This window comes from Aquarana catesbeiana, linkage group LG01, assembly GCF_042186555.1.
Source record: "Aquarana catesbeiana isolate 2022-GZ linkage group LG01, ASM4218655v1, whole genome shotgun sequence".
Classification (NCBI taxonomy): domain Eukaryota; kingdom Metazoa; phylum Chordata; class Amphibia; order Anura; family Ranidae; genus Aquarana; species Aquarana catesbeiana.
In genome coordinates this window covers 745,006,577-745,033,421 of record NC_133324.1, presented here as the reverse complement: position 1 = coordinate 745,033,421, position 26,845 = coordinate 745,006,577, and the positions used below count along the sequence as shown (strand labels likewise).

General features: G+C 42.5%; 1 protein-coding gene across 4 annotated transcripts in view; it reads left to right on the top strand.

Moving 5' to 3' along the window:
* PLRG1 (pleiotropic regulator 1) overlaps window positions 1–26,845 on the top strand; it is a 113,438-nt gene that overhangs the window by 77,487 nt on the left and 9,106 nt on the right. For all 4 annotated transcript variants that reach the window (XM_073605411.1, XM_073605421.1, XM_073605430.1 and 1 more), the window contains 4 exons: window positions 4,059–4,208; window positions 20,894–20,995; window positions 21,109–21,211; window positions 25,961–26,069. In XM_073605411.1, the coding sequence (XP_073461512.1) occupies window positions 4,059–4,208; window positions 20,894–20,995; window positions 21,109–21,211; window positions 25,961–26,069 (464 nt within the window). The remainder of the gene's footprint in view (window positions 1–4,058; window positions 4,209–20,893; window positions 20,996–21,108; window positions 21,212–25,960; window positions 26,070–26,845) is intronic.

The window sequence follows — 26,845 nt, the reverse complement described above, 5'->3', positions numbered from 1 at the left end:
GGTCATCACTAACCAAGACCGAGCCCACCTGATACAGAAGGATGCCCAGCGGATTGCCATCTTAAGCTAGACCTCATGTCCCTATTCAGTTTTGAAGCTGCTACCATTTTGTTTTACAATAATGATTCCATAACTTCACATAACTGCTCCAAGACCCAACGCAAGGCAAAGACTGACCCGACTAAGGAACGAGCGAACCACCTCAGGACTGCTCTAAAATCTTATGGTCTGAGATACTCTCAAACACCGCAACCTCAGATGCCTCCCACACTTAGGAGGGAAACCTGCGCAGTCTCCCATCCAAGTACTAACCAGGCTTGATCCGAGATCAGGCGCTAAAGTGGCCAGATCACCCTGATGCCATTGGTCCAACAGGAGACGTGAACATTGCCAGACCACTGAACTTGAGGGCGGTGTACCTGCCTCACCCTTCTGAGTCTTTTAGCTAGTCTAACAGATAAATATTAAAGTGACTGTATTAGACAAACTAATACGCAGTTCCACAAGGATGCAGGCCTAGACAATGTTGGTCTACCGCTATACAACCCTGTAGGTATGTAAACCTGCAGGTATACAAGTATTATTGCTGTTTATGCATTTATGTATGCAGTATAATGCAAATAAATACATATCTGTACAGTTTAATGTAATAAGCACATATTTATACAGTTTAATGCAAAAAAACACACACATGCAGTTTTTTAGAAACTGCAAAAAATTCAGACTGCTGCAGGACTCTGAGCATAACAGGAGTCCAATCTTCACCCATCACGGTGGGCTTTGTCATAAAAGACCTTCAGGGATTGGGTCCTCCTTAATGTGGGGTCCACTCACCTGGAACTGTATAGCACCCTGCAGAAAAGCACCTTGGTCAGAACAAACAGTGCACAGGGTTCCATTACACAGAGTCCAGCGCCATAAGGCTGCATTACAGGCAGACCTCAAGGAATCTTCTCTCCTTCCCATGAGGCTCGGTACCATCCATTTTGGCTGACAACTTTTTAGAATGGATCCGATTTGAAGTCCTTGATTCTCAGTAGAACCGTATCAGACCTCCAAGTATGCTCCAAGAGCACATGTACAGTATCTCACAAAAGTGAGTACACCCCTCACATTTTTAAAAATATTTTATATCTTTTCATGTGACAACACTAAAGAAATTACACTTTGCTACAATATAAAGTAGTGAGTGTACAGCTTGTATAACAGTGTAAATTTGCTCTCCCCTCAAAATAACTCAACACATAGCTATTAATGTCCAAACCGCTGGCAACAAATGTGAGTACACCCCTAAGTGTAAATGTCCAAATTGGGCCCAAAGTGTCAATATTTTGTGTGGCCACTATTATTTTCCAGCACTGCCTTAACCCTCTTGGGCATGTAGTTCACTAGAGCTTCACAGGTTGCCACTGGATTCCTCTTATGCCGCGTACACACGAGCGGACTTTACGGCGGACTTTGCCCGGCGGACTGGATTTCGTCGGACAATTCGATGTGTGTGGGCTCCAGCGGACTTTGTTTTCTCAAAAGTTGGACGGACTTAGATTTTAAACTTGTTTAAAATTTATCCGTTGAAATCGAGTCCGGTCGAAAAGTCCGCTCGTCTGTATGCTAGTTCGACGGACAAAAAGGCACGCTAGGGCAGCTATTGGCTACTGGCTATGAACTTCCTTGTTTTAGTCCGGTCGTACGTCATCACGTACGAATTCGACGGACTTTGGTGGATTGTGTGTAGGCAAGTCCGTTCATTCACAAAGTCCGTCGGAAAGTACGTCGAAAAATCCGCCGGGCAAAGTCCGCCGTAAAGTCCGACCGTGTGTACGCGGCATAACACTCCTCCATGACAACATCACGGAGCTGGTGAATGTTGGAGACCTTGCAATCCTCCACCTTCGGTTTAAGGATGCCCCACAGATCCTCAATAGGGTTTAGGTCTGGAGACATGCTTGGCCAGTCCATCACCTTTACCCTCAGCTTCTTTAGCAAGGCAGTGGTCCTCTTGGAGGTGTGTTTGGGGTCATTATCATGTTGGAATACTGTCCTGCGGCCCAGTCTCTGAAGGGAGGAGACCATGCTCTGCTTCAGTATGTCACAGTATATGTTGGCATTCATGGTTTCCTCAATGAACTGTAGCTCCCCAGTGCCGGTAGCACTCATGCAGCCCCAGACCATGACACTCCCACCACCATGCTTGACTAGGCAAGACACACTTGTCTTTGTACTCCTCAACCTGTTTGCCGCCCCACACGCTTGACACAATCTGAACCAAATAAGTTTATCTTGGTCTCATCAGACTACAGGACATGGTTCCAGTAATCCATGTCCTTAGTCTGCTTGTCTTAAGCAAACTGTTTGCAGGCTTTCTTGTGCATCATTTTTAGAAGAGGCTTCCTTCTGGGATGACAGCCATGCAGACCAATATGATGCAGTGTGCAGCGTATGATCTGAGCACTGACAGGCTGACCCCCCAGCCCTTCAACCTCTGCAGCAATGCTGGCAGCACTCATATGTCTATTTCCCAAACACAACCTCTGGATATGATGCTGAGCACGTGCACTTAACTTCTTTGGTCGACCATGGAGAGGCCTGTTCTGAGTGGAACCTGTCCTGTTAAACCACTGTATGGTTTTGGCTACCGTGCTGCAGCTCAGTTTCAGGGTCTTGGCAATCTTCTTATAGCCTAGGCCATCTTTATGTAGAGCAACAATTCTTTTTATCAGATCCTCAGAGAGCTCTTTCCCATGAGGCGCCATGTTGAACTTTCATTGACCAGTATGAGGTTGTGAGAGCGATAACACTAATAACACTTGTAACACTAATGTATCACATGACATCGGGGAGGGAAAATGGCTAATTGGGCCCAATTTGGAAGTTTTTACATAGGGGTGTACTCACTTGTTGCCAGCGGTTTAGACATTAATGTCTGTGTGTTGAGTTATTTTGAGGGAACAGCAAATTTACACTGATATACAAGCTGTACAATCACTACTTTACATTGTAGCAAAGTGTACTTTCTTCAGTGTTGTCATGTGAAAAGTTATAATAAAATATTTACAAAAATGTGAGGGGTGTGCTCTTTGTGAGATACTGTATCACATTGGTGACCACCACCTTACAGACACTGGTGAAAAAACTGAGGTACTTCCTATTTAGGAGGGGTTATATATGGGAGGACGTCCTGTTTGACTATCTGCCAGTGTCCATTCACCTAAAGGTGGTGTATAACCCATATAGTCATTATTATGGTTGCTCTGTGTCCCGTGATGTACGATAATGAAATATAATAAATATATATATCTCCTTTACTCGTGAGGGAACGATGAAAAACAAATCATGCAGAATGGTTCTAAAAGTTGGATATTACATTATCAATGCTGGTTCCAAAAAGGTCATGTCATGTGTTCTGATGCATGTGTCTACCTTGGCTTGCAGACTGAATCTCAGCATTTTCCTACATCATAAAGATAATCATTCAGAACAGAAAAGGACATAGAACATTGTACAGCTTCATGTAATAAAGTGTTTGGTCTTCCAAACTTGACTTTCACGACTCCAGGTTGCTGCATTTGTTAAAACAAGTATAAAGTGTCCTGGCTCTATAGTATAGTGTTGGGATTCCAGTTTCTGACTTCCTTCTAGCAGGGAGAAACAACAAATCCTAAGAAATCTAGCCCCATAATACAGTGTGCTGGGCACTTTAGAAATGTGACATTTCCACCATAATAAATATATTTTTTATCAATCATGAGTTGAAATTTTAAACTTAAGACATATGACCAAACTATTTCTTTCTTTTTTTGTTTATTTTTTACTTGTGGATTTATCTGCTGATGCAGTCACTAGAATTTGCTTTGCTTTCTGTGCCTGAATTGAACAGCACAACTCCATCCAGTAATAGAAGTCCCAGGAGAAATATATTGTTAGCACATTGAATAATTCTAAAGTGAGCTTCAAGCCATAGTTTTTATAAGATTCTTTGTTTATGGAAAGTATTTTTTATCATAAAATATTAAGAATGTGCTGCATATAGCTTAATGTCTGTTCTGTTTTCTCTTGAGATCTGGGATCTGGCAAGCGGTAGATTGAAGCTGTCTCTAACTGGACACATAAGCACTGTCCGGGGAGTGATTGTAAGCGGCAGGAGTCCGTATTTGTTTTCCTGTGGTGAGGACAAGCAGGTGAAATGCTGGGATCTGGAATACAATAAGGTTTGTATTGTGTGTGTGTGTGTGTGTGTGTGTGTGTGTGTGTATCTGTATCATAGGTGTGCGCACAGGGTGTGCCAGGTGTGCCTGTATGTTAAAAAATAAATAAATAAATAGAAAAGTATGATCTAGAATTTCAGATGCTGGGTAATATGTAAATGTGTAGTCATTTTACAGAGGTATAGAGCTCTTAGCTTTCATGTAATTTAAGCACAGCAGAAGAGCGAAATTGTGATTAATTGTGGTGTCTCGTCATGTTTGACCTAATAGATGAACTTGTTATAGATCGAAACATGAAAGTGTGGGTAAGACTTTTATTTTTCTATGTGAGGATCAACCTTAAATACTATAAATTGCAGAACACCAATATAGCTGATTGACGGCTGCAGCACGGGCCTTAATTGCCAGGACTCCGTCAATAGACGTTCTCCCCTTTACACATTTCCTGCGGGCTTACTTCGGGGAGAATTTGTGATGCCCGTGTCCCTTGGACACAACCAATCACAGATCGCTGTAAATGGCCAATCACAGCGGCCATTTACCACGTGATCGGTATGTCCAATGAGAGATGATCTCAAATGTAAACATATGAGATCATCTCTCATTGACCGCTCTCCCTCCTCACACAGAAACCGCGTGTGAAGAGGGAGAGATTCTGTGCTGCAGCGTGAGTGATTTTACTTTATTCACCCGCAGATACAGTGCTGCAGTGTCACTGTGTCATCACTGCACATCTGTACCGCCTTATCAGTGCATGCTTATCAGCACACATCTGTGCAGGCTTATTAGCACACATCTGTGCAAGCTCATCTGTGCCGCCTCATCAGTGCCCATCACTGCAGGCTTATTGGCACATATCTGTGCTGCCTCATCAGTGCAGGCTTATCAGCACACATCTGTGCTGGCTCATCAGTGCCACCTTAGCACACAACTGTGCAGGCTCCTCAGTGCCGCCTCATCAGTGCAGGCTCATCACACATCTGTGCAGGCTCATCGGGGCCTTATCAGTGCCCATTAGTGCAGGCTTATCAGCACACATCTGTGCAGGCTCATCACCAACAACAATGTCTAAAAAATCCTTTTCCACCGAGGAGGCATACCAAATTCTTAGTGCGACGGACGAGAGCAATGGGAAGCTCTCTACTTCGGATTCCTCTTCGGATTTGATTCATAATGCCTCATGGATTATTATACGTTGAGGTGTTTGCTTTCCAAAATGGGGTCATTTTGCGGGCGTTTCCATTGTCCTGGTGCTCCAGGGCCTTCAAAATAATAGTAATAGGTGGTTGAGAAATGAGATGTGTAATTTATGCTCCTAGAATGCCTGAAGGTTCTATTTCAGTGTTGGGCCTCTGTATGTGGCCAGGCTGTGTAAAAGTCTCATACATGTGGTATCGCCATACTCAGCAAAAATGATACCCCAAAATACATTCTGTTACTCCTCCTGAGTATGGTGATACCATATGTGTAAGACTTTTACACAGCCTGGCCACATACAGAGGCTCAACATTGAAGTAGCACCTTCAGGCATTCTAGGAGCATAAATTACACATCTCATTTCTCAACCAACCACCTATTACACTTTTGAAGTTCAAAAGTGTAATAGGTAGTCAACAAGTTAGATGTGTAATTTTATGCTCCTAGAACACCTCATGGTGCTCCCTGCATGTTGGGCCTCTCTATGTGGCCTGGCTGTGAAAAAGTCTCACACGTGGCATCACCATACTTAGGAGGAGTAGCAGAATGTGTTTTGGGATGTAGTTTGTCAGGGAAATTTGGCTGTACGCTATGCGCACACCATATCTCCTGTGCTAATAAGCACACATTTCGTCTAATGATATAATGCATCTCACCCATAGCTCTATTTCCTGTATATCCCCAAGTAAACAGACATCACCATAGCTTATGTTCTCAGCTCCATCAGCATGACTGCCTTACCGAGCAGTCCACTTGATTTTATTCACACACACAAAGGAAGTCACAAACTGGAGGGTTTGCCTCCAACAGCCAATCGCCTCCTACACAGGATGTGACCTCACAGGAAATGATCAAATAAGGATGTAACACAGGATGTGAATGTCAACACAGGAAATGACTAAGGATGTAACAACACAGGATGTAAATGTCAACGCAGGATAAATTAATTTATACAACAACCAATGAACGATGACTACAATTCCTGCTGATGGGAGCTTATCTGCAGGTGTACGTCATGGCACCTCAAATACGTTGATCAGGCATACAGGGGGTGACAGGAGCGCACATCCGCTAAACCAAGAATGTGTTTGCAGAGCCGAACACCCCCCCCCCCCCCCCCCCCCCGAAGTTTTTCACTATCTAACGGATCTCAACCAGCGTCAGTCTGCCCCAGTCAGCTCTTTAGAGCGGGTTGCAGGAGAACTAACACTGGGAGACACTTATGACAATACATATTAAAATACATCTTCATAAAATTTCCACAACAAGTTGCAAGTATGCATATGCCATGTTAGAGAAAATGACAGTTTTGTGTAAAAAAATAATGTATAAATATAATCTATAGATAGATAGAGATATATATATATATATATATATATATTATATGTATATCTTATGTATATCTTCATTTTTCAAAGAATTGTGGGAAAAAAATGACCACTTCAAAAAACTCACCATGCCTCTTACTAAATACCTTGGGATGTCTACTTTCCAAAAAAGGGGTCATTTGGGGGTATTTGTACCTTCCTGGCTTGTTCGTGTCTCAAGAAATGAGATAAGCCGTCAGTACATCAGGTGTGATCATTTTTTATGATTTGCACCACAGACTAACTTTCACACATGCCACATAATATCCACTAATTTGGGTTATTTATACCAAAGATTAGTAGCAGTATAAATTGTGGCCAAAATTCATGAAGACAAATTACTAATTTGCAAAGTTTTATAACAGAAACAAAGAAAAATGTGTTTTTTTTTTTTTTTCTTCAAAATTGTTAGTCTTTTTTCATTTATAGCGCAAAAAATATAAAATTTGTTTGAAAAAAAGGACAAAAGATTGATTTGGGTACAGTGTTACATTACTGAGTAATTGTCATTCAAATTGTGAGAGCACTGAAAGCTGAAAATTCTGTGGCAGGGAAGTTAAAGTGAACCTGTTGCTCTTCTCTGAAAGTTACACTTTGACACTTCAAATACTGTTCTCAGCCTGAGGAAGACAAGCCCAGTAAATTATTCTACGATGCGCCATCCTGGCCATGATTAATGAGTAGTTCACGGTCAATCTGTTGCTAGTCCCTAGTCTAAACCTTCCCTTCTCTAACTATAGCAAACAAAAAATATTTGGGTGATAGATATACCTTACATTTATAACTTATACAAAGCTATAGGGCTGATCCATTAATAATGAAGAGAAGAAAAATATCACACGATTGGTTGTTGTGCAATACAACAATCAAATTCTTGTTTACGGAGTCCCCTAAAATAAATGGTAAAATCTGATTGGTTATTTACAACTTCAGTTATCTGCATATTTTCAGTTCTCATTTTGTAATGTTAAGTCCCTGGAGCTTACATTTTTGCACAGTAACTTGTTAAATGAATACACATACTAATCAGAATGTAAACAAACTTGCAAAAAGCAATTTCAAAACAATCAATGATGACTGACCACTGGCACAGCACTGATCCTGGCAGACAGCAGAGAATTTTTTTTTAAAGGGCAATGTGAAGCTCTATACAACAAACCAAACAATATAAAGATGGAATTTGAATGGACTACCCTGGGCTAAGAAATAACCAATTTATAAGCAATGAATAAAGTATAACAAAACTTTATTACAATCACTTTAAAAACACATTTGTTTCATAAAAGTGCGCTCATCCTTGTGGATGCAATACAGTACATGTGTGTTTTGCTGTATCAAGCAGCAGTCACCACGTTTCGCGGTATCAGCCGCTTCCTCAGAACTGCGAAGAAGCTTGAATGTACATAACATCTATAAGAAACATAATTAGGAAAACGAACAACCAGGACAATAACAACTATACAATAAACTCTTAAGTCCATACTGTATATCACATTATATACACATTTCATTTCTATCATAGACATAACGGAAAATTGTTATCAAATACTTACCGTAATTTTCCTTTCCTGGCCCATCCTCACGTCAGCACACAATGGGTTAACATCCCCTCTGGAGCCCCACATTACCACCTGTATAGCTGAATAAAAGGCAGCTCCTCCCCAACTAAGACAGTTCAATAACTTAGCCTGCGACAGGCCACTAGGGAGGGAGTCCTGTGCTGACGTGAGGATGGGCCAGGAAAAGAAAATTACGGTAAGTATTTGATAACAATTTTCCGCTTTCCTGGCCCATCCTCCCGTCAGCACTCAATGGGATATACCAAAGCTTAATATTAGGGTGGGAGAGAACTATTAAGAGAGACGCTAACATCCAAAGAAAAGATGCTAAAACCAGAAGGAATTGATCTCTCTGGTCCCACACATGCTGGTCACATATTTTATTTGTAAGGTTGAATGAAGGCCGCAACAGACCCTTACCTATATCCTCCAAGCAATCCTGGCATAACCGCCTCAAAGGCTGCCACCCCTCTAGTCAAATAGCCTTGCAATTATTTCAGAGCAGAAAAGCGTACTTCCTTGCATGCCAGTTTAATCATCCTGGTAACCCAAGAGTGGATGACTCCTAAGGGCCTGATGGCTAAATGAAAGGATTTTTTTACACTTTCCTCCTATGATCAAGTTTCCCTACTTCCCAGTCTTCCTGGAAACTGGATACCACTTTAAAATTGAACATTGGGGATAGACGTGGTATCCCTATCCCTCTCAGATCCAAGCCTAAGTCCCACAGAGGGAACAAGGATTTCCCTCAAGGTCATATATAGATTATCTTGAAGAAGCATCTGGTCACTGGCTTTGCACCTATCTGCAGCCTGTGAAAAAATAAAGTAGAGATCCCTTAAATGGCGTTGTATGCCATACTAACCCCTAGCGCTGACTAAAATGTCAAGGATATTGGCTAGAGCATGGAACACAGGAGAGAAAGCTTTGCTGAGCAAACAAAACAAACTTCTCTCATATCTCCTCCTATGTAGCGTTCATGGATGATCTTCTGGTCACCAGGATCTGAACAACATCAGATGAGAATCCCTGCACCTCTAGTGTAGCCTATTCCATAGCCAGGCTATTAAAAGTAGTCCAATTGGATTGGGGTGCTGTTACTGACCTTGCCATAGAAAAATTCATTTGATCAGAGACAAAAATCAGACAGAAAATTCCATGGCACCCTGCACCTTGTATGACAAAGTCTTTGCATTGGTACCCTGTTGCAAATATCAGAAGCTTCATGTTCAGTGAAGTCTCCCAGAGAACTACTGCTGGAATGCCCCATAGGGCCAATATTGACATAACCGAACCAATAATTGATTTTGCTTCCTTGAAGACGAATTTTACCTAAGTGGTTCTCTGCCTCACAAAAGGTTTCTTTGCAAGATGTAACAAGAAAAGACTTGATGTCCCCTTGTCAGGCAATGTAGGTTACTACTGTCTGGTTGTCAACCTTACTCAGGCCCCCTCAAAGATCCTGAAAAGCTTGCAATGCTAGAAAAAGGCTTCCCTCCATTCAAGATACTTGGGGAGTCTGCGCTTCACCCCTCTCCAATGGTCTTGCACTTGTTTCTTCAGATCTTGGATTCCCCAGCCCCAGAGACTGACATCTGGCTTCAGGATCATCCCATCTCCTGGACTGAGAGGCATGCCTCCAAAAAAGCACAGTGGCAATGTCCAAAATTCCAGTTCTTGTTGAATTTGTATAGGCACAAAGATTTTCTGATCCATGGATAGCCCAGCTCATAGGCTAAAGAAAGCAAAATTGAAACTCCTCCTGTGCCACCTGGCCCAAGGTACCACCACTGCCAACAAGATTTTTCAAAAAGATTCCTGGGACTGTTCCAATTCTGTAAAAATCACCTAAACTGGAATTGACATCTGGCCACTGAAAATCTCACATGCCTCTGGTGCTCGGCATTGATCAGTACATGGAAATATGAGTTGGCCGTTTTGATACCAACTGGTCCTCCAGCTGAACTATCTCTATGACTGTCTGCATGAACCATCTTGACCGATTGACGTATGTGAACACATTTGATTCCTTCAAACTAAAACAGGCCAGAAGGCTCCTGCCTTAGGTACTAGAAAAACTGGAGAGAAAGGGCCCCAGATGATTCCATGTTTTCGGCATCACTGGCTTGATGGCCTTGTAGCCGTATAAAAATCTTGTCAACATCTTCTCTTCTGAGAACTGTTGGACATAGATTAAATGGATTCAGTGGTCAGCTTTGGAATTTTCCATTGTACGCCCACCTGTCTTCTGGACCCACTGGTCTTTGATGACTGTCGTCCAAACCCTCTGGAAGGAGGCTACAATCATCAATTTCATTCAGGGCCCCTGGCCAACTGGAAGAGACTGGTTGGACGCACCTTAAAAAAAAACCTTCCAGCCATCTTAGTAGCTTGCTCTGGACTTGATTTCATGTTAAAATTAATTTTAAGACACCTCCACTGTGATCTATAAAATCTGTAGCCTGTCCTAGAAGATTTGGCCTCCTGCACCCTCTGAAGTTTAGTAGGCTTGAGTGAAGGATGGCGGGATCCTCTTACTAGTCTGTGGCCAGACTTTTTTCCTCTTGTCATTCGCTTAATTGCGTTGTTCAGTGTTTGGCCAAACAATAACCCCCCCCCCCATTATAGGAGATGTTAAAGGCTTGTGTAGACGTTCCACCTGCCTTCCAGTGGTGTAACCAAAATGCTCTCATAGCGACTGGGGGTGCAACAGTGCTTGTACTATCAAAAGCATCAACCAAAAGTCAGTTGCCAGGTTCCAATCTTTCCAGAAACTGTGCCAAATCTTGTAGCTTCCAGTGTTGAATGTAATGCCATATCTAAAGTTAATATATATCAAAGTTAACGTCTTGCTGATTGGCAGGCAAAATCTGTCACTGTATTGATTCTGTGCAAGCCTGATGGCCAGATCACCACAATTTCTGTGTTCCTGCATGAGTGTTTTGATGCATTCTCAATGCGTCTTGCCGCTTCTAGATGTGTTCAATACAGAAACCATGCAACATTCTACTTTTGTTGACTGTACTAGAATGCGCTGTACTGGTGTGAACTATGTAACCTGGAATCAAGGTTAAACACTGTCATGCGTTCTTGATGCAGAATAAAGACGCACTGGACTGCATTTGGTGTAAACAAGTTCACTTTCTCATCTATAGGATCTCTGAAGGCAACCAAGTTATAAAAAGGTGAAGACACTTGCTGCACCAGACACTAGAGGGCAGCATCCACCCCTGGAAGTGCAGTGCACAAACATACAGCAGCCATCATATATGGATAAAGTTTAGAGACCATGTTACTGTAAATAGGTCTTATAACAAGGTATCTGTCATCCTTCATCAATGAGCACTTAAGCTCTATCATTATGGTGTGGATATCTGTAGCATCCTTTCCGCAATAGCTGCCTTAATAGGGCTTAGAATTTTGCACAACTACATCCTTGTGAGGGAACCTGTGCAATTTCATTTCTTTGCAACTGCAGACTGCATGCAGGCCCAAAATGCATTGTGAGCTAGGTGAGGCATTCTCTATAATGCTGACATAAATGCATTTGTGCCAGTTTCCTGGATCCTGTCCCTTCACAGGGTAAGTGGAAACAACTCCTTCAGAGTGTATAGACCACATGCTTAAGTGGATGTGAACTTAAGGCTAGGTTTCTACTAGTGGGACTTTTCATGCGATTTGGGACGGAAAAGTCGCATGACAAGTCGTACCCCATGATTTCCAATGAGTACCGTTCATATCTGTGCGACTTCAAGACGCAGCGACCTCAAAGTAGCCCCTGCACTACTTTGGTCCCACTTTGATGCAACTGAAGGTCCATAGACCTCAAGAATACACAGGCATTGCTTCAAGTCGCGGCAAAATCGCGCAACTTTGGGGACGCCATAGTGGAAACATAGCCTAATACATGAAATTTGAGCTGGGCACATATATCTTCAGTGTCCTGTAGCTCTCTCCTGACCCATTCTTCTGTTATCAGCCTGATAACTCCTGACAAATTCCTGGACACATTAGAAAAAAACAGCCTGACATTTCTGTCAGGTGAGGCTGCTATAAATAGATTAGCAGGGAGCTGGCACTGTACAAAACGTGATGAGAGGGGGTGTGCGCCTTTCCTCCAATCAGCAATTTACACTATCTTGGCTGTAATCCCAAACACCACATTTTGTGTTAAACAGGAAGAGAACATTTCCTAACATGATCTGAACTTTCTAAACAGTATAAAATTGTAAAGACAGCAGATATGCATGTAGACACTTATGTAGGGAGATTTGGTTCATCTCTGTGTATCATTTGAGGCCGTTCACTTCACTGAGTGTATGGAGGGTTTACATCCACTTTAATGAATGTGACAACCTGTTGGATGTCATCGTTCTGGTCAGGACAAGATGATTGTTGGCAGGTTTTATGGTTTTTTTTTTGGAGTGTTTTGCGTTCAGGGTTTCTGATTCTACAATAATGCAAAACCCCTAATTTGCATAATCTCCTTGGGCACTCTTTTAAGAACCATGTCCCACGTCGCCCCCTCCTACCTTTGCTAATCTTCTGTGCCACTAACAGGTGTGGAAAGCTCATATTTGCACAAAATATATGGAGAAAAACATATTACCTCTCACCAAAAAACATGGTACCCTGTCTCTTTAACCACTTAAGGACCGCCTAACGCCGATTTACGTCGGCAAAGCGGCACGGGCAGGCAAAATCACGTACATGTACGTGATTTGCCTTCCGCGGGTGGGGGGTCCGATCGGACCCCCCCCCGCCGCCCGAAGCGGTCCCGTTCTGTTCCCCAGCGATCCGAGATGAGGGGGAGGCCATCCGTTCGTGGCCCCCCCCTCGCGATCGCCGCCGGCCAATGGGAACATTCCTTTGCTGCTGTATGCTAAACAGCAGCAAAGGAAATGATGTCATCTCCCCTCAGCTCGGTATTCCGTTCCAGCGCCGAGGGGAGAAGACATCAATGTAAGTGCACAACACACTACACACACAGTAGAACATGCCAGGCATACAAAACACCCCGATCCCCCCCCCCGATTGCCCCCCGATCCCCCCCAATCACCCCCCCCCCTGTCACAAACTGACACCAAGCAGGTTTTTTTTTTTTTTTTCTGATTACTGCATAGTGTCAGTTTGTGACAGTTACAGTGTTGGGACAGTTAGTATTACCCCCCTTTAGGTCTAGGGTACCCCCCTAACCCCCCCTAATAAAGTTTTAACCCCTTGATCACCCCCTGTCACCAGTGTTGCTAAGCGATCATTTTTCTGATCGCTGTATTAGTGTCACTGGTGACGCTAGTTAGGGACATAAATATTTAGGTTCGCCGTCAGCGTTTTATAGCGTCAGGGACCCCCATATACTATCTAATAAATGTTTTAACCCCTTGATTGCCCCCTAGTTAACCCTTTCACCACTGATCACCGTATAAACGTTACGGTTGACGCTGGTTAGTTCGTTTATTTTTTATAGTGTCAGGGCACCCGCCGTTTATTACCGAATAAAGGTTTAGCCCCCTGATCGCCCGGCGGTGATATGCGTCGCCCCAGGCAGCGTCAGATTAGCGCCAGTACCGCTAACACCCACGCACGCAGCATACGCCTCCCTTAGTGGTATAGTATCTGATCGGATCAATATCTGATCCGATCAGATCTATACTAGCGTCCCCAGCAGTTTAGGGTTCCCAAAAACGCAGTGTTAGCGGGATCAGCCCAGATACCCGCTAGCACCTGCGTTTTGCCCCTCCGCCCGGCCCACCCAAGTGCAGTATCGATCGATCGCTGTCACTTACAAAACACTAAACGCATAACTGCAGCGTTCGCAGAGTCAGGCCTGATCCCTGCGATCGCTAACAGTTTTTTTGGTAGCATTTTGGTAAACTGGCAAGCAAGCACCAGGCAGCGTCAGGTTAGCGTCAGTAGCGCTAACACCCACGCACGCACCGTACACCTCCCTTAGTGGTATAGTATCTGATCGGATCAATATCTGATCCGATCAGATCTATACTAGCGTCCCCAGCAGTTTAGGGTTCCCAAAAACGCAGTGTTAGCGGGATCAGCCCAGATACCTGCTAGCACCTGCGTTTTGCCCCTCCGCCCGGCCCGGCCCACCCAAGTGCAGTATCGATCGATCACTGTCCCTTACAAAACACTAAACGCATAACTGCAGCGTTCGCAGAGTCAGGCCTGATCCCTGCGATCGCTAACAGTTTTTTTGGTAGTGTTTTGGTGAACTGGCAAGCACCAGCCCCAGGCAGCGTCAGGTTAGCGCCAGTACCGCTAACACCCACGCACGCAGCATACACCTCCCTTAGTGGTATAGTATCTGAACGGATCAATATCTGATCCGATCAGATCTATACTAGCGTCCCCAGCAGTTTAGGGTTCCCAAAAACGCAGTGTTAGCGAGATCAGCCCAGATACCTGCTAGCACCTGTGTTTTGCCCCTCCGCCCGGCCCGGCCCAGCCCAGCCCAGCCCAGCCCAGCCCACCCAAGTGCAGTATCAATCGATCACTGACACTTACAAAACACTAAACACATAACTGCAGCGTTCGCAGAGTCAGGCCTTGATCCCTGCGATCGCTAGCAGTTTTTTTGGTAGTGTTTTGGTGAACTGGCAAGCACCAGCGGCCTAGTACACCCCGGTCGTAGTCAAACCAGCACTGCAGCAACACTTGGTGACGTGGCGAGTCCCATAAGTGCAGTTCAAGCTGGTGAGGTGGCAAGCACAAGTAGTGTCCAGCTGCCACCAAGAAGACAAACACAGGCCCGTCGTGCCCATAGTGCCCTTCCTGCTGCATTCGCCAATCCTAATTGGGAACCCACCACTTCTGCAGCGCCCGTACTTCCCCCATTCACATCCCCAATCAAATGCAGTCGGCTGCATGAGAGGCATTTTTATGTCCTCCCGAGTACCCCTACCCAACGAACCCCCCCAAAAAAGATGTCGTGTCTGCAGGAAGCGCGGATATAGGCGTGACACCCGCTATTATTGTCCCTCCTGTCCCGACAATCCTGGTCTTTGCATTGGTAAATGTTTTGAACGCTACCATTCACTAGTTGAGTATTAGCGTAGGGTACAGCATTGCACAGACTAGGCACACTTTCACAGGGTCTCCCAAGATGCCATCGCATTTTGAGAGACCCGAACCTGGAACCGGTTACAGTTACAAAAGTTAGTTACAAAAAAAGTGTCAAAAAAAAAATATATATAAAATAAAAAAAAATAGTTGTCGTTTTATTGTTCTCTCTCTCTATTCTCTCTCTATTGTTCTGCTCTTTTTTACTGTATTCTATTCTGCAATGTTTTATTGTTATTATGTTTTATCATGTTTGCTTTTTCAGGTATGCAATTTTTTATACTTTACCGTTTACTGTGCTTTATTGTTAACCATTTTTTTGTCTTCAGGTACGCCATTCACGACTTTGAGTGGTTATACCAGAATGATGCCTGCAGGTTTAGGTATCATCTTGGTATCATTCTTTTCAGCCAGCGGTCGGCTTTCATGTAAAAGCAATCCTAGCGGCTAATTAGCCTCTAGACTGCTTTTACAAGCCGTGGGAGGGAATGCCCCCCCCCCCCACCGTCTTCCGTGTTTTTCTCTGGCTCTCCTGTCTCAACAGGGAACCTGAGAATGCAGCCGGTGATTCAGCCAGCTGACCATAGAGCTGATCAGAGACCAGAGTGGCTCCAAACATCTCTATGGCCTAAGAAACCGGAAGCTACGAGCATTTTATGACTTAGATTTCGCCGGATGTAAATAGCACCATTGGGAAATTGGGGAAGCATTTTATCACACCGATCTTGGTGTGGTCAGATGCTTTGAGGGCAGAGGAGAGATCTAGGGTCTAATAGACCCCAATTTTTTCAAAAAAGAGTACCTGTCACTACCTATTGCTATCATAGGGGATATTTACATTCCCCGAGATAACAATAAAAATGATTAAAAAAAAATATATGAAAGGAACAGTTTAAAAATAAGATAAAAAAAGCAGAAAAATAATAAAGAAAAAAAAAAAAGCACCCCTGTCGCCCCCTGCTCTCGCGCTAAGGCGAACGCAATCGGCGGTCTGTCGTCAAACGTAAACAGCAATTGCACCATGCATGTGAGGTATCACCGCGAAGGTCAGATCGAGGGCAGTAATTTTTGCAGTAGACCTCCTCTGTAGATCTAAAGTGGTAACCTGTAAAGGCTTTTAAAGGCTTTTAAAAATGTATTTATTTTGTTGCCACTGCACGTTTGTGCGCAATTTTAAAGCATGTCATGTTTGGTATCCATGTACTCGGCCTAAGATCATCTTTTTTATTTCATCAAACATTTGGGCAATATAGTGTGTTTTAGTGCATTAAAATTTAAAAAAGTGTGTTTTTTCCCCAAAAAATGCGTTTGAAAAATCGCTGCGCAAATACTGTGTGAAAAAAAAAAAATGAAACACCCACCATTTTAATCTGTAGGGCATTTGCTTTAAAAAAATATATAATGTTTGGGGGTTCAAAGTAATTTTTTTGCAAAAAAAAAATAACTTTTTCATGTAAACAATAAGTGTCAGAAAGGGCTTTGTCTTCAAGTGGTTAGAAGAGTGGGTGATGTGTGACATAAGCTTCTAAATGTTGTGCATAAAATGCCAGGACAATTCAAAACCCCCCCAAATGACCCCATTTTGGAAAGTAGACACCCCAAGCTATTTGCTGAGAGGCATGTCGAGTCCATGGAATATTTTATATTGCGACACAAGTTGCGGGAAAGAGACACATTTTTTTTTTTTTTTTTTTTTTTTTTGCACAAAGTTGTCACTAAATGTTATATTGCTCAAACATGCCATGGGAATATGTGAAATTACACCCCAAAATACATTCTGCTGCTTCTCCTGAGTACGGGGATACCACATGTGTGAGACTTTTTGGGAGCCTAGCCACGTACGGGACCCCGAAAACCAATCACCGCCTTCAGGCTTTCTAAGGGCGTGAATTTTTGATTTCACTCTTCACTGCCTATCACAGTTTCGGAGGCCATGGAAAGCCCAGGTGGCACAAACCCCCCCCAAATGACCCCATTTTGGAAAGTAGACACCCCAAGCTATTTGCTGAGAGGTATAGTGAGTATTTTGCAGACCTCACTTTTTGTCACAAAGTTTTGAAAATTGAAAAAAGAAAAAAAAAAATGTTTTTTCTTGTCTTTCTTCATTTTCAGAAACAAATGAGAGCTGCACAATACTCACCATGCCTCTCAGCAAATAGCTTGGGGTGTCTACTTTCCAAAATGGGGTCATTTGGGGGGGTTTTGTGCCACCTGGGCATTCCATGGCCTCCGAAACTGTGAAAGGCAGTGAAGAGTGAAATCAAAAATTTTCACCCTTAGAAATCCTGAAGGCGGTGATTGGTTTTCGGGGTCCCGTACGCGGCTAGGCTCCCAAAAAGTCCCACACATGTGGTATCCCCATACTCAGGAGAAGCAGCTAAATGTATTTTGGGGTGCAATTCCACATATGCCCATGGCCTGTGTGAGCAATATATCATTTAGTGACAACTTTATGCAAAAAAAAAAAAAAAAGTGTCACTTTCCCACAACTTGTGTCAAAATATAAAATATTCCATGGACTCAATATGCCTCTCAGCAAATAGCTTGGGGTGTCTACTTTCCAAAATGGGGTCATTTTGGGGGGTTTTGTGCCACCTGGGCATTCCATGGCCTCCGAAACTGTGATAGGTAGTGAGGAGTAAAATCAAAAATTTACACCCTTAGAAATCCTGAAGGTGGTGATTGGTTTTCGGGGCCCCGTACGCGGCTAGGCTCCCAAAAAGTCCCACACATGTGGTATCCCCATACTCAGGAGAAGCAGCTGAATGTATTTTGGGGTGCAATTCCACATAGGCCCATGGCCTGTGTGAGCAATATATCATTTAGTGACAACTTTTTGTAAATATTTTTTTTTTTTTTTTTTTTGTCATTATTCAATCACTTGGGACAAAAAAAATAAATATTCAATGGGTTCAACATGCCTCTCAGCAATTTCCTTGGGGTGTCTACTTTCCAAAATGGGGTCATTTGTGGGGGTTTTGTACTGCCCTGCCATTTTAGCACCTCAAGAAATGACATAGGCAGTCATAAACTAAAAGCTGTGTAAATTACAGAAAATGTACCCTAGTTTGTAGACGCTATAACTTTTGCGTAAACCAATAAATATACGCTTATTGACATTTTTTTTACCAAAGACATGTGGCCGAATACATTTTGGCCTAAATGTATGACTAAAATTTAGTTTATTGGATTTTTTTTATAACAAAAAGTAGAAAATATCATATTTTTTTTTCAAAATTTTCGGTCTTTTTCCGTTTATAGCGCAAAAAATAAAAACCGCAGAGGTGATCAAATACCATCAAAAGAAAGCTCTATTTGTGGGAAGAAAAGGACGCAAATTTCGTTTGGGTACAGCATTGCATGACCGCGCAATTAGCAGTTAAAGCGACGCAGTGCCAAATTGGAAAAAGACCTCTGGTCCTTAGGCAGCATAATGGTCCGGGGCTCAAGTGGTTAAGAGCCGTGAGCTTCAGGCAGCATTTCCAAAGGCAGACATCAGACACAGTTAAGCTGGACACACACTATACAATCTTCTCTGGATTTCTTCCCTCAGATTCACCAAAACCACACAACAAGAGGCCAAACCCAAGAGTCTCGATTTGTATACAATTAGGCAGGCCCTTGCACTACATGGCTCCGCTAAATCTAAGGAAACCAGACAACAAAAGTTGCATAGTGTGTATGGGGTCCTAAAGTCTGAGACAAGTCTCAGACTGTCAAGCCCACAGGAGTACACAGCACATCCAGAGACAGACAGGAAGGAGAGAGACACATCCAGAGAAAGACAGGAGAGTCAGAATCTGAGGTAAGTCCTTTACCTGTGTCCCTGCACCCTGTGACACCATTCACATCCGCTCTCAGACTGACAATAAAGCCAGGACAGCAGTGCAGTGTGCTGCATATAAAGACAGGAAAAAATAAAAACCAAAGGGAGAGACAATGATAACATTGCAGAGCTCTTATAATACCACACCTGTACAATATCAATGCTGTTTAAGCATCATTTTGTCCATAGCCTTGGCACAAAAAAAAGGATTTACCTTCAGCATTCAGGGTCTTCCAAACTCCATGAGAGGATGAACATGGAGGGGTAAGTTCGGCAGGGGGGGATTCAGCAAACAACTTACTTACCAACTGCAATCTACAGGTGGCCTGGAGCAGACCAAAAAAGAACTGTCTTGGGGAGGAGCTGCCTTTTATTCAGCTATACAGGTGGTAATGTGGGGCTCCAGAGGAGATGTTAACCCATTGTGTGCTGATGGGAGAATGGGCCAGGAAATTTAATTACTGACCATTTATAAGGACAAGCCTTGTCAACCTACCTTCCCTGCCAACCTACCATATGTGCTGCAGTTCAGCTGAACCTGGTGTCCGCAGAAGGCTTCTGTGTATTTTCACTGAAGCCCTGTGCTGATCAACATGCTCTTGTCCCTCCTCCAGTTCCAGGTGCCTGCAAATGGGGTTCCAGTGCAGTGTTGCAAGCACAGGCTTTCACAGGCAGGAATCCTCAGCTTATACAAGTTCCACACTGCCCTGCACGCCAGCAGGCCCTCAGAAAAAAGGTCAAAGATGCAAGACATCCTTCAGCCAGATCTGGCTGCTGCTCTGTACTAGTAGGGAATCTGGAACTATACAGTATTTTACAATGTTTTTGAGAAACTACAAATACCCTGAAATCCTGAAACTTGAAGGGTTTGAGACTTGACATGAGCATAAAATAACTTGTATGCCTCAACTTTCTAGTAACTTATAGTTAGAGGTTCTCAAAATCCAGAGGAGTAAAGGGCTACCTGAACAATGCTTTTTTCAGTACCTGCAATTGCACCACACCTTGGTACTTGCTCATAACAGCTATGACCAAACAAGGTTTCGTCTCTACAACATTTAAATCATTATTACAACACACCTTTCGGAGCCTAATGCTGTAGAAGGGTATTTCAAAACAAATGTGGGTCCTATTTTAGACTTTGATTCGACAGACATTTAAAATAATGTTCTGCAAGTGTCACTTTCCCCAACACAGACACATATGCAACTTTTTGTCAGACATAGGTCTTCATACCCCTTAAACATTTTGAAGGGTATGGTAATATAGACACCCCCCCCCATGTTCGAGGTGCAAAATAAATATATATATATATATATATATATATATATTATAATATATCTCAAACTGGCCCATAGCGCTGCCGGCAACGCAGAGCGGCTGGAGGGGTGATCACTCTAGCTGCTGTGTGTTTTGTCGCCTTGTATGGGGTGAATTGGCAATCAACAGATGGCTGCAAAATGGACAGATGGAATGCTTGTGTAAAAGGGGCCTACTACCCTGTTATGTACGATAGGGTACTGTGACATCTTTTGCTGTACCCTTTTGTTTTTGTACCTTGAAAACCTGCTTCAATGTAATATAATAAAAACCAATTTACCCTACAGATCTTTACAATTACATGCATTTTATATAGTAACCTGTATTGTATTTTGTTCATATTAGGTCATAAGGCATTACCACGGTCACCTGAGTGCAGTGTATGGTTTAGATTTGCATCCCACCATTGATGTGCTTGTGACTTGTAGCAGAGACTCAACTGCTCGTGTAAGTAGTGGTTGTTTATCTTTTGTACTACATGAAAACTGTGGTTACTACAGATATGTCTTTTATTGTCTCACTGCATATTATCAACTTACTATTTTTCCTTCTCTGAACAGATCTGGGACATAAGAACAAAAGCTGGGGTTCACACCCTTGTTGGACACACAAATGCTGTTGCAACAGTAAGGTGTCAGGCTGCAGAACCACAGATCATCACAGGTAAGTCATGGCAAAAACCTTCATTTGGTAAAGAGAAGATTCTTATGCATTGGCGTTTATAGTGGGTAGTCTGGAGGGTCAGCATACATGTACATACTTTTAGTTTATTATATTTGATTTCTTTGTGATACTTGCTTTGACTTAACTATTTCTAAACAAGTAACATCACAAATGCAATCCATAATCCTTTAAAATATGACATTTCAGTGTAGCAGTGACTGTAATGCCTCATGCCAGTATACAAGAACTACCAGGTACTTATCAGAAGGAATTCAGTAGCACAACCACAGTAGATCAACAAGTGAAGTAGCACCTGAGAACAATACTTACCCGCCTTCAGGCAGTACAAAGTAGGCAGCTTTCGAAGGTCACTCAAGCAGAGAACATCTGTCAGGCAGCAGAGGTTTGAATGGGGGATCTAGCTGTCATTTGCAGTCTGTCCATCCAGAGTTGGGAATGGCTTTGTATGTTGTGGTGAGTATTTTGAATTGCATTCGCTGGGTGATTGGGAGCCAGTGTAGGGATTGGAGTAGAGGGTTGGCAGACACTGAGCGGTTGGTAAGGTGGATAAGTCTGGCAGCAGCATTCATGATAGACCGAAGAGGGGATAGCCTATGGAAAGGCAGGCCAATGAGAAGGAAGTTGCAATAGTCAAGGCGATAGATAACAAGGGAGTGAATGAGGAGTTTGATGGTTACATTTGTTAAAAAGGGGTGAATTTTAGAGATGTTACGGAGGTGAATTCTACAAACTTTTGACAACAATTGGACTTGGGGCTGAAATGACAAGTCAGAGTCTAGGATTACACCTAGTACCCTGGCGTGAGGGGAGGGCCTGATGGTTGCATTGTTGATTTTGGTGGAAAAGTCATGGAGGGGGGCACGGGCGGGAGGGAATATGAATAGCTCAATTTTAGAGAGATTTAGTTTAAGGAAGTGGTGCGACATCCATGCTAATATGTCAGTTAGTAAGTTTAGTAATGTGTGAGGAGACTGAAGGAGTGAGGTGAGGAGTAGACAGATTTGGGTGTCAACGGCCTATAAGTGGTATTAGAAGCCATGGGCGGTTATCAAGTGACCAAGGGAGGAGGTGTAGATAGAGAAGAAAAAGGATCCAAGAACAGAGCCTTGGGGGACCCCCACAGAAAGGGGCAGTGGAGAGGAGGAGACAGAGTTGTAGGTGACACTGAAGGAGCCCTGTGATAGATAGGCAGAGAACCAGGATAGAGCAGAATCTGAGGCCGAGAGAATGTAGTTCTTTTAAAAGGAGTGGGTCAACAGTATCGAAGGCCGCAGAGAGGTCAAGTAGTAGGAGTATTGGCTGTTGGTTTTAGCAGTTGGTAAATTGTTATTGAGTTTTAGTAAGGCAGTTTCCGTAGATTGCTACAGAATCTACAGAAGGTACACAATTAAGCTTAATTGCCAACCTCTGCCTTTGTCGTACCAGGATTGTTTACCCCAACCTTTTATTCTCTAGGCGCCAAGGCCCTTCCTGACATCCTTCCTCAGCATGACTTTTTAGGCTATGCCTGATCCATAGTACAAAAAACAATGATTTTGTGGCTTTCTGTTTTGCCACGACATGTCTTGCCTGGCTTTAACCCTCAGGTCTTGTCCTGAGCCCTGCCACACCCTTACCTGTTCATTCCACAACTGTAGATTACCAACTTGCCTATTTCCAGGGTAAAGCAGCCATTCTGCCTTTCCTTCTCTAGGTCTTATCCTTGGTTCTGGATGGCTATTCGATTTTCATTTGCTCTTCAAATGCACAGAATCACTAGGTGGTTCTACTTTCTCTCCATCTGTGGCCTAAAGGTGTTTGACCAATTCCCTGCCTTGCTCAGCCTTCATCAATACATCTAATAGGATAGTCTCACTGTAAAAAGTATCTATGTCTAACCAGCATTGGAGAAAAACCTGTTTGTAAGGGGCTAAGTTAAACTTGCTTGAAGCTGACTTCAGAGGAGCGAGACACCCAGGGTAGAAGAGTTGCTGGTACATTCTGCACTCTACTGTACTGAGAACTTTCTAGGAGAAGGAGCCAAGATCAGTCAGAGGCACTTGGTAGTCTGACTTTTGTCTGCACATGTTCATTTTTCTCTATGCAGAAGTCATGTGGTAGGTGGAAGCCATTTTATTTAGTTATACATGAACCTTCATTATACTCGATTGTGCATGTGTGGTATTTTATACAGTGTATGCAGCAAAGCTGTATCAGTTCCAAAGCCAACAGTGTCCTAGGAACATTTTGTAAAGCTTACCAGTGTGGCTTTATAGTTTTTCAGTACCACTATGTATATTGGCTCCAAAGACTTGTATTATGAGAAGGAACAGTAAGCCCAACTGTTGTATAGCATTACAAAGCAGTATATGCATATGTAATATGTGCCTGCTTCCATGTACATAAACTTGTACATTAAACCCAGCTGATCTTTTTCATGTATATCTAAAAACAAAACACATTTTTGAAAAACCATTGTAAGGAAAGTACAGTTTTCTTGCTAAAGGGATTGAGGACTACAGATAAGTATAGCCTTTCTAAATTACAGTCACATAATATTGCCATTGGCTATGGCAAAGCTAATACCTCTACTGAAAAAGTGAAAAACAAATCTGATATAAAATAAAAGGAAGCGGGCTGACCTTGAAGGAAGATGCCTTGTACAATATGTACTTTTGTAAGAGAAATTTTTATCCCAAACACATAGCGTATTTGTGTGCAAGTGCCTCTGTAGTTTCTGGTGCTGTGTGCCCGTGAAGGTGTTACTCTGTGAAGCTTGCCGATTTAAAGCGTGCTGTTTGCTGGCATGTCATGTTTGGTCTTTGTTAATTTCAGCTGCTCTGCATCTGCTGTACATATTTGTAGCTCCTGTTATCAGGATAGGTTTGTTCTCGGTCTTCTCATTATATTACGCCTTTCTTTAACCACATAAGTACCGGCGTGTTCCACCCATTTTATTATCTGTTTTCAGTACTGCAATAGTTGGACAATTGCTCTGTCATGCAACATTGTCTCATAAAATTGAATTGGATACAGATAGCTTTCTTTGGGTGGTATTATTGGTTGTATTTAATAACCACTAGATTTATTTATTTTTTTTTTTACAGCATAAAGGGACAACTAAAAAAAAAATTATAAAAAAAAAAAACCTTTTTCATAATTTCTGATCTGTGTCAACTAAAAATGCCAATACCATACAAAAAAAACTCAAAATTTCCCCTTTTTGGAAAGTACATAGCCCTAAGGCACAGATGTCAAACTGGTGGCCCTCCAGCTGTTGTAGAACTACAAGTCTCATGAGGCAGTGCTCACCGTTACAAGCATGACTCCCACAGGCAGAAGCATGATGGGACTTGTAGTTTTGCAACAGCTGGAGGGCCGCCAGTTTGACACCCCTGCCCTAAGCTGTTTTTTTTTTTTTTTTTTTTGCCACAGATGAAGAAACATACTGGTATTGAAGTGTATAGGTCATACACAGAGGGAGGAGGTGATGAAGGGGTTAATGTACAAGTCATTTACAGTGGGATGATGGAAATGAGGGGGTTGATGTGCAGTACAGGGGAGGTGAAGGTGTTAATATACAGGTCACATAGATACAGCATGCAGATGAGATGTAGAAGAGAGGAGGCAGGCTTAAAAAAAAAAAAAAAAAAAAAAAAACAGCGCTCCAGAAATATGGTTCGTACTCTGCTGTTCCTAAATGTATGGCAGAAGTGAAGTGGTTAGGACCGGTTGTTTTTAATGCTTTCTGCAGCATTTCATTGGCCAGACATCATGTGCCCATGTCTTTCATACAGGCGATCCAGTGGACTTTAGTGAGGAGTAGTGATATACTAGATACAGCAACCCATAGCAACCAGATTTTACTTTTTACTGATCAAACTATGGTAAAATGAGATTTGGCTGTATAGGGTATTGAAAATTCCATATCGTTATTGCTTTTTTCCACTGCTGTCTTTAGTGAGTGTACTGGTTTTTTCTGGATCTAATCACAGTTTACACGCAAACGTACAGTATTCCTTTATGAATGAAGGTGCCGGATCTTTTAAGCTGGATGTTCTTTGCCTAGGGCAGTTCCTGACAGTCTGACATGAATTAAGTGCTGTACACAGGGTATGGCTGTTCATTTATGGCTGAGCCACCTCTATGGTCATCGCAGGCTGCTTTGGAGCTTTGAACACAGCAGTTCTGAGGAGCTGTTTGATCATTTTCCTAAGGCTGCTTTCACACTGAAAGTGCCGGCCGTTAGTGGTAAAGCGTCGGTGGTTTTAGCGGCGCTTTACCGCTGTTTAGTCAGTGCTTTTGCGCCACTTTTCGGCCACTAGCGGGGAGCTTTTAATCCCAAAGAAGAGGTTAAAAACATCCGTGTTGCAGCTCTTCTGAAGCGGTGCCCATTCATTCCAGTGGGCAGAGTGTCGCTCCCAAAGATGCTGATTGCAGGACTTTTCCTAATGTCCCGCAAATGCACCGCCCCGGTGTGAAAAGACACACTGAAATGAATGGGAGGCGGTTTTCAGACGCAATTTAGAGACTTTCTAGCGCTAAAACACCTGAAAACCGCCTCATTGTGAAAGGGGTCTAAATCTCTGCGTATAAGATGTTGCTGGGGTGTGGGAATGCATGTAAATGTATCTGTATATCTATATTTTAAAAACTTATCTCTATAGGCCCTTTAAACTGAATTTTGTATAAATTTTTATCTTTTTCTTTGGTTCCTAATTGCATTTTTAATAAATTTTGTCTTTTCAGGAAGCCACGATACCACCATTCGGCTTTGGGATATGGTGGGTGGAAAGACTCGTGTCACATTGACAAACCACAAAAAGTCTGTCAGATCTGTTGTATTACATCCACGACAGTAAGTGTATTTCTTCAGTTATCTGATTTTGTACAACATATCATACTTCACAATATCATAGTGGAAATTCACTTTACTCATTGCTAGCCTCTAAGTAAAACACCTTCATTATCAACTTACATATTCATTCAATTGTGGGTATTTCTTTGGAAGATACTCTTGTACCTTTTAAAATGATCTCTGCCCCTCCTTTCCCATTCCAGTTGACAATAATATATCTACTGCCTACATATGATTGAATGTGCATCTCTAGGGCTTTTCTACATAGGTGTTTGGGATATGCATCTGAAATAAACCCAAAGGATGAAATGAAGTTATCGCAGTAAACTTTAAATTGTGCAGCATTTTTTTTTTTTTTCAAAAAAGCAATTTCTCCTCTTTACATAATAAAGTGTAGCACCCCACTTATAGTAATGAAATCAAAATATGAATATACAGTATATATGCGCCAAAAATATTACTAATAAATCTCTCAACTAAAAACATTTACATCAAATAAATTGCTATACCATTTGTGGTGCAAAATTGATAAAAAAAAAATTAAATGGCACTCTACTCAAAAGTGTCACAAACCTTATGTGCTCCAATAATATGTGATTATAAGCACTTAAAGCTCTTATGAGTACATTAAAGTGTCTACAGAAATCAAAGCATTAAATATTCATTGTCACCACCACACATGTTCGCAAAATTTTCTCACCATCGGGATTTTGACCCCCAAATATATAGTAGGTCAATAAATACTAGTCATCATATAGATATTATAAGCAGGCCCT